Raw genomic sequence first — 8,740 nt, forward strand, 5'->3', positions numbered from 1 at the left:
CTATTGGTGGTAGACAAGAGATGCAATGCAGACACATGCTGCTTTTTGAAAGGGGGCATCTGGGATTTGATAATGCTGTGTGTGTTGTGTTGTGGGTGGGGGCAGCAAAAAAGATATAGTGGTTGGCTGCTTTTTACCTCAAAAAAAAATCCCTTTGTTGCTTTGGGTCCCTCTGCTCTTATTATGAACTTGATCCTTGACCTGATGCATGGTCTCCATTTTGGAATTTGGATGCCAACGGCCAATGGATTCCATTTGGATTGGAGGCCTCCGCAAGTTGTTAGGGCGGCTCCATACCTGTGAGCAAATATATAGCTCCTCTTCTAACCTAGAGCTACAAACTGTGTCCAAACGAAAGCAATGTCATTGCCATGTAGTCGATTGGTTCCTACAGCAAAGCAGGCTTAGCCTGTCAACCTAGTGTAGACGTTTCTGTTTTTCTTTGTTTTTTCTTTTCTTACGAAAATGACAAGCGTATGAATGTCAGCGTAACACCTAATTTTTTTTGGGCAAATGGTGGATTCGGTATGAAGATCAATTGTGGTATACATATCTACTCGCCATTTCTGCTCATGTAATATGGATCCTAGTGGTACAGTCAGTGCAGGTGCACCTGAAATCAGTTTGGATCCTGCTGAACACGTTTCTGTGTCAGAAGCTGTAGTGAACTGTGAACATGAGCAAGTGATCAACAGTACATTGGGCTGACACATCTGTTTCCTGTTAATCAGAATGGTGTAGCAATCTGGAAAACTAGAATCCAGCAAGTTGGTACTTACTCTTGTCAACAAAAAGGTATTACCCTTTAATTGAGTAACAGACTGAGAGATTAAGTTAAGGTTAACACAAAATAGTCAACATGTCAAAAGCTTCTACTGGAATATATGTATGCGCTGGGTGCATCTGAACCATAGACTTTCAGAATCACAACGTTCAATTTCTCCACTGACTAATGTAGCGCTGGAATTTGGAAATAAGTTTCATCCTGAAATCTATACATTCTCTGAATTTTAAGAATATCTGTGAAGTTTTCACTGCATCAGCAAATGATACCAGAATTCAGCATACCACAGATTCATCTTCTGCTCGCCCACTGTTCAACTGTTGCAACATGGAATAGCTTAAGGACTAAGGAACGATGGTGTTAAACTCGGCCCAGTACGTCCAATCCAACAAGACCTAGTGCAGTAGTGGCAATTATCGCCTCCCAAGGTCCCATTTCCTCCCTTTTGCAAATCTACCGAGGAGCCTACCAGTTGAGTGCAGTGTAGAACTTGTCCATCTTGAATACGGCAAGCACCAAAGGTTTCTGTTTGTTTCTGCAATTTGCCTGTCACAATTCACAACGGCACTGCGAGACATGTATGGTCTGTGGAACTATGGCTCAGACCAACAGAATATGCTTTAGGATAATAATTGAGCAGAGAAAAGGGATCGCAATCGTTGATAGAAAAAGGGTTTCATTACCAGTTGGTGGTTGCATCATAGCTTTACTAATGGCCCCGTTCGGCTTGCTGAATCTTAGCTGAAACTGGCTGAAAACATTGTTCTGACTGAATTGTTGTGAGAGAAAAACACTGTTCCGGCTGAAAAAACAAGTCGAACAAGCCGAATATGGGGTAGCCGAACGGGGCCATTATGAGGTGTGGACCGTGAAGTTTGCAGGCAAAGGCATAACTTGTGATAAGCATTGCTGCATGCCTGCATGGGTCATCCCCATGGATAATGATTCTATTAGCCCACCTTTCTTGGTCATAACACAAATTCTGTAACTGCCCATTCATTTGCACAATCATCATAAGCACAAATTCTATAACTGCCCATTCATTTACACTTTGTTGTGCGCCTGTTGCTCCAACACGGCACCAGCCCACTGGTTAGAGATGCAGGTCAAGTTGTCCCAGAACACGCAAAATATTTGCGGGTTCACGGGCAAGCCGCTTTGCATCTCTACCGGACCGCTGCCACATGCTACCAATTTCCCGAGGTTCATGGAATCATGGTCTGCGAAAAAAAGAAGATAATGAGCATCGTAGCATGCCGGCAGAAGCAGACGAACAAAATTAGCAAAACTTACATCGGTTATTAGAGCAACTCCAGAAATTTCTCAAATGAACTCCCTATTTGGATTTTTTTTTTTTTTTTTTTTGTAAACAAAGAGATCTTTTCAACAGTTTGGTAAAACAACTCCTCAAAAGTATCCCTAAAAAACTACTTAAAAATAAGAACTTAGCAAATCTCCCCCAACACGTAAGTTTCCGCAACAGGAACTCTCTCCGTCCGGTATTTTTCTCGGGAGATCGACCCAATGCAAAATCGTCTAGAAAGCTAGTAAACTATTGAAGAGCAAAATAAAATAAATTTATTTTGTTAAATCGAAGTTGATTATAGAAAACACTTGGAGTTGCTCTTAGACCATGCAAAGATAGCAACGGCGAGCAAATCCATATGCCATGCCATCGGGGATCAGTACATCACCAAATCCTGTTATAATCAACCATAAACCATGTAGCAACACTCAAACAGAAGTAGATTTCATTTGACCTTAGATGACAAACTGTAACTTAAATACAACTAAAATTAACCAAACGAGATCCTCTGGTGTAGAGGCCGACCTGCCAGTAACCTAACTGTAGAGGAGCCATTCCCAGATTAAAAAGGGTCTGAGGCCACACAAGTCACATTTCAGATAGGCACACTTCAGCTATGTGCCTATATGAATTTCAAGCAATCTCATGAAAAATTAAGCAGGCATAAACGTGCAAGTGGGCAAGAATGCAATAACCCATTAGATAGCTGAGTTCGCAAACAAGTAAAAGGAAACAAACAGTAGGACACCAAAATGTTTGTCTTCTCTATTTCCAGCACCCAACAAAAACTTAGAACAAGCACTTGATGGTAGTAGCATCCACTAATGACAGAATAGAACAAAACTGGGTACTATGTTCGGCCACTTCACTTCTTGTCTTCCTTCTCCGCCTCAGCTGCCTTCTTCTGGCGGGCACCGAGGTGTTTCTTGTTCATTCGCTCAAGTCGGAGCTTGCTATAGGCCGCAAACGCCTTCATCTCATCTGTAATCTTCACAACCTCAACTGAGCGCTTCTCACCACGAGTAATTGGTATGTAGTCACCCTGGACCTGTGTAGCGGTGGCAAGCTCCTCCGGAGTAGAGTCACCAGCCTGCAACAAAAGTAGGTTATAAGGGATTAGAAATCAAAGCAGCCAGGAGAATGCCTTCAAGAGATACCTAGTTCAGGAAAAGATCACTACCCATACCTTGACCTTGCGAGCGCGCCTTGGGAAGATAACCAGCTTGGCCTTGTATGTCTTGAGCCTCTGGACATTGGCCTGCAGTCCCTCGAGGGATTTGTTCTTGCGGCGGTGATCCACAGAAATGCCAATGGTTGGAGCAAGCTTCTTTGGAATGCCCGCAGCCTGCAATCAACATAATGACTTTTAGCATCAAGATATAACACAAAGCATTGATGAGAATAGTGACTCATCAGAAGGTAATTCCACAAGGATAAATGAATAACTTATGCGAACCAAGCCACATCTGAAACAAAATCTAAACACCATAGAATAGCATTTTGAAAACATTCGAAGATTTGACGTCATGCACAAGACAACATATCACCCTGTATAGAACAGCAGTTCACACAAAAATAGCACGTGACAGACAAATTGTATACATACAGCAGCAATTATTTTGATATCAGAACAATGAAACAAACTAGGACATTTGAAAAAGGAACATGGTTCAAGAGTAACACAAATGGAAGGACAATAACAAAGCAATGCATCACCTTCAGCTCCTCAAGGGTAAAGCCTCTCCCAGCCCTTGACTTCATGTTGTACTTGAGAGTCTGGCACTGAACAATGGGGCGAAGAGTACCAGCAGTTGGGCGTGGGAATATCTTCACAGCCTTCTTTTGACGAGCTGCATACAGAACATAGCAGGGTCAAATTAAAAGTTTAGAAGCATTAGTAATCAAGTGGATTTTTATTTTGGTTCCTTCATCGATAGCATAATAGTACTATAGCAAGGGAAAACAATGCACTGCAAATCAGATACATGAAGAACAAACCCTATTAGCATGGCCATCTTGATTGGTATTATATTGACTCAATACCAAGCTAGTTAAGTAACATAACACAAACATAATGGGTCTGTTTGGTCGGGCGGCCTGGGAGCTAACCAGGCTAAGCTACTGCAGGCCTCATTACACGGACGAGGTTGTCATGATAGGAACAAGGAACAGCTAACTGGTGTTACAGTTTGAGGAATGAAAAAACTGAAGTACATACAATCAGGGATTCCTTCTTGTGTGAATAAGGATACAAAACAGTATATTATCATCCAACTCATCAACACAATATGAGAATAAATGTACAAGACTGCAACAAACTAAACCTTGCACAGGTTCGTTATCAACGGCAATGAGGCTACTTGCAATGCACTGGGCAAGCCAAGTTGTTTATTAGCTAATCACTAGTCGGAATTCATGCACGCGAAATACTGTAAGTAACCACTAATTGGAATTCAAGCAAGCTAAATATTGCAGGTTGGCTGAAAGCCGGGAGGGTCGATGAGCTCACCAATGCGGCGCCTCTGCTTGCGGGCGGGCTGGTTGAACCATGTCTTAACATAGTTCTGCCAGTGCTTCTTGAAGTGCCCGTTGGGGATGACGTTGTTGTGCTTCACCATTTTGCCCTCTCCCTCTCCTTCTTACCTGCACATCAACAACGCAACAGCAACAGCGACGGCATCAGCAGAGACAGACAACAAACACACGGGACCAAGAATCAACGAGGCGCCGACAGCTCCATCCCAGGCCCTCCTTGGCAGCGCTGCGCAGCAGAGTCTCGGGCAAGTCGCAACATCAACGCACGCATGGCCGCACACAAACGCATCGACAGCATCTCACAGCCAACGGTTAGTGCTACGCAACCGATCGAAAACCCGGAGCCATCGCGCAGCAAGATCCGCGCGAGCATCACACAGCCTACGGCTGAGCAGTCGATGAAAAACAAGGATCAGACGACAACTACTCCACCGGCGGCACGGAACGGGGGCCCAGGCGGTAGGAAGCCGGCGAGCAATGGCCAAAGGCCTACCTGTAGAGGAGACGCGGCGGCGGCGCGAGGAGCGGAGACGGAGGGGGTGTGAAGTGGAGGCGGGGTTTTGGACTAGGGTTGGTGCTTATAGGGGTCGGGGGACGCCGCGAGCCCTAGCTTGGACGGCCGAGATCTCACCATTCCTGTCACGGAAATGATGGGCCGTTCAGTAGGTCTCAACGGGCCTTCTTGGAAGGACAAGTACAAATGTTGAGTGAGGTGGGCCTTTCGTCCCCGTTGCAGGCTGCCCCGCCCGCCTGGATCCGCGTGGTAGGGTTTGGGCCGTAGAGAAGGAGCGTGCACGTTTTAGATTTATTTAGGGGGGAAATTGTCATATTTTTCTGATTAAAAAATAAATACCTATGATTTTTTTTTAAAATACTAGCTTTTATTGTTTTCAGAAAATATAAAACCATCTTAAAATCAACTAGATGGCCAAATTTGTTGAAACTTCGTGGCCAAAAACAAATTCGGATAATAGTTGGATGGTCAGAAATAGACTGCATGCAGCTGGATTACCGATTGTTTCACAATGACTGGCTATCGAGTTGAATCTATTCTTTGTTGCTGTGGATTAGGATTACTACTAGAAACCACGCGTGGCATTGTCGCATGCTTGCCTGTTTTTTTTCACGATCAGGAATATAGCCCGTTTTTCATTAAGCAGAAGAGAATTACACGACACAGCTTGCCTGTATTGGGCCATCCTGCCATGCGTGAAGTCTATAACCAATCGAGCTCCTTTGGTTTGAGTACGAGCATTGAATCAATTATAAGATCGACACGACCTAAAAGTGGCTTTCCCCAGGCAACCTTCTAGGCAAAGTATATACTATTTTGGATTCATAAAACAAGGCAGTATGCAATTCTGGATTCACAAAACTAAAAAACAAATTTTAACATAGAGAAAACATGGGCGACAAAGAGTACACATGGGTGCTTGCCTCCAACTGTCCGTTGGATTCTAGAGAATTGCATTGATGGAACATACATCCACATCTTCATGTTAGGATCAAAGCTAGTGAAGATTACTTCATGTAGCATATTTGTGGGGAATGTCAGTGCATTATAAAAGAAACTTCAAGGAAGTGCAAACATTGAGCTTTGATTTGATGAAAAAGATAAATTGTGTGGGAACAGCTCGTGACATATGGGAATCAATCAAGCACACCTTCGGTGATTCCTCCACAAGGGATGATGGCAAGTTCAAGAAGGAGGAGCCCAAGGAGGAGGTGCATGAGTGTATTGAGCATGACCACAATTTGGTGATTGTGGAAGCGTGCTCCACCTCATGGTCAAGTGATGATGATGATGATACTACCACAAGTTCACTTGACAAGATTAATGATGATGCCACAAGTGTTGTACATGAAGATTCTACCTCAAGCACACTTGGTGGTGATATTGATGATGTTGGTTCATGCTCGAGCCATGATTGTGATGCTACTACAAGCTCTTTATCGTCACCACATTGCTTCATGTCACAAGGTGACACTAAGGTATCTAATGCTAATATGGTTGATCATGTTGATTCATATGATGAGCTTGTTAGTAGACTTGCTAGCATGACCATGTCTTTAGAAAACAAGAAAGCAAAAACATTGAAATTGAAAAATAAAAACTCATTTCTAAAGAACTCATGTGAAGAACATAAGCACTTACTTGATGTTCTTAGAGTTTCACATGAGGAGCTAACTTTGACTCATGAGAAACTACTTACATCTCATGAAGAATTATTAGAACAACATGTTTCTCCCATTAAAGTATTTACAAAGAAACCTAAAAATAATGAGAACTCATCACATGGGTCAAATAATCAATCACATATTGTTGCTAACCCTTGTGATATAGGGAAGAAGCATGTATCCCTCTCTTATGATGAATTATTAGATATGCCATGTTCTTCACATTTAAATGCTTGTTCTACTTTTATGTCTTGTGAAACTAACCTTTTGAAGGAGAACAATGAGCTCAAAAATAAATTGAAGAATTTGAGCAACAAGCTAGAGAGGTGCTACAACACTAAAATCACCTTTGAGCATATGTTGAACAACAAAAGAAGCTATGGTGATATGAGTGGCATTAGATTCAACAAGAGCATGACCAAGGGGGAAAGAAAAAGAGAGAAAAGATGAAGAAGCAAGAACAAAAGAGGCTATCTCATTTCATGTGCTTCAAATGCCATGAAGTGGGACATCTTGCAAATGGTTGCCCCAATGAAGTGAAGCTCAAGTTGAAGAAAGAAGAAGAGAGGCTCAAGCATGTCAAGTGCTTCAAGTTTCGCACTTGGAGTCATCTCACCTCAATGTGTCCAACTAAGTAATTGGTCAAGCAAAAAGAAGAGCCTCAACCAAAGCCACAAGTAGAGCAAGAGAAGACAATCTAAGAGCAAGTCAAGATTAACCATGGAGATGATGGTGACTTGAAGAAAAATATGAAGAAAACAAGAAGGGGTGGAAGAGCAAGTCATCCAATGCTTATTCAAGATGCCAAGATGATGAGCAAATATGAAAATGAGAAGAAGGTGTATGCTCACATCAAGTGCTTCAAGTGTGAAGATATATGACACTTTGCCTCGAAGTGTCCTACCAAGCTTGAGAAGAAGGTTCAAGCAACTCATGAGAGGCAAGCCAATGAGAAGCACCACATGAGCAAGAAAGAAAAGGCTCAATCAAAGAGGAAGTGTTACTCATGCCGGAAAAGGGGACACATGGCTAATTCATGTCCCCTAGGTAATACTCCTAAGCCTATTTCAATTCATGCAAATATTATGCTTAGGAAGGATGGTGATAGTACCTCTATAGTTGCTATTGCAAAACATCCTACTATGCATACTAAGGCTATACTTAAGTATGTTGCTCCTAACTTGAGAGGACCCAAACTAGTTTGGGTACCATCAAAAAATGAATCAATGTGTGTAGGTACCATGGCATTGGAGGCTTGATTCAATGGGTTTATTATTGTTCATTATGTGTTGAATCAAGCTATAAAGCTTAGTACACATCCAAACCCAACGCTAAGTGAAAATTGAGTGAAGTTCAAGTGCTATCAACATGCAAGTGCATTATATCAAGTTATTGGTGATTTATTGGAATATTTAATGGCTTCCAATTATTTGAGTTAAAGCTTGCTAATTGAAAGATCATAAGCTAATTAAGGTATATCTCTTGTTGATAATTTTATTTGGGTGCATATGAGTTTATTGAATTGGATAAATATGCAATGTTGCTTGCTATGAGATGTTTGAATGGATTTATTGATTAAGTAATCAAGTTTGGATTAATTTGAGTTGGATAAATTCATGAGATGACTTTAGTAAGTGGATTGAATGGATATATGTCTTGTGAAAGTATTCAAACAAGTTGATTTCAAGTTTGGTTCAATTTGATGAAGAATAGCTCAATAGTTGAAATCTGTCCTATATTTGAAAATCTGAGTGAGCTGTGATCTTAGCCATTTTGAGTGATCAAAACTTGTTGTATTGGCATAAAAATTAGTGTACATGCTCTAGACTTATGGTATGAGATTCTGTAGAAATTTTATAAGAATTGGAAAAGAGATGCTTCGGTTTTAGAGTAGATCTTGTCAGCTATAGTGCAGTAGTTTTTAACATATAGCAATG

At 41.7% G+C, this 8,740-nt stretch overlaps 1 protein-coding gene across 3 annotated transcripts; it reads right to left on the reverse strand.

Moving 5' to 3' along the window:
• Positions 1-2,756: 2,756 nt before the first annotated feature.
• Positions 2,757-5,262, reverse strand: LOC136459714 (large ribosomal subunit protein eL13z-like). Of its 3 annotated transcripts, none has more exons than XM_066459557.1 (5): positions 5,119-5,262; positions 4,600-4,733; positions 3,807-3,940; positions 3,277-3,435; positions 2,757-3,180 (listed from the first exon to the last, which is right to left on the reverse strand). In XM_066459557.1, exons 2-5 carry the CDS (start codon positions 4,706-4,708, stop codon positions 2,956-2,958), a joined length of 627 nt encoding a protein of 208 aa, XP_066315654.1. In that variant the 5' UTR covers positions 4,709-4,733; positions 5,119-5,262; the 3' UTR covers positions 2,757-2,955. The 3 variants fall into 3 exon arrangements, with proteins under 3 accessions (XP_066315654.1, XP_066315656.1, XP_066315655.1); XM_066459559.1 differs by having other exon boundaries at positions 4,600-5,012; positions 5,119-5,134; XM_066459558.1 differs by lacking the exon at positions 5,119-5,262 and having other exon boundaries at positions 4,600-5,073.
• Between the last annotated feature and the right edge of the window lie 3,478 nt (positions 5,263-8,740).

The sequence above is a fragment of the Miscanthus floridulus genome, chromosome 6 (genome assembly GCF_019320115.1).
Source record: "Miscanthus floridulus cultivar M001 chromosome 6, ASM1932011v1, whole genome shotgun sequence".
NCBI lineage: Eukaryota > Viridiplantae > Streptophyta > Magnoliopsida > Poales > Poaceae > Miscanthus > Miscanthus floridulus.

Bases quoted from the DNA above. Each gene is read 5' to 3' on its own strand.
- LOC136459714 (XM_066459557.1), bottom strand. From the start codon at position 4,708: ATGGTGAAGCACAACAACGTCATCCCCAACGGGCACTTCAAGAAGCAC. The intron at 3,436-3,806 runs GTGATGCATTGC...TGTTGATTGCAG, and splicing joins TTACCCTTGAGGAGCTGAAG to GCTGCGGGCATTCCAAAGAA. The intron at 3,181-3,276 runs GTATGGGTAGTG...CTTTTGTTGCAG, and splicing joins GGCGCGCTCGCAAGGTCAAG to GCTGGTGACTCTACTCCGGA.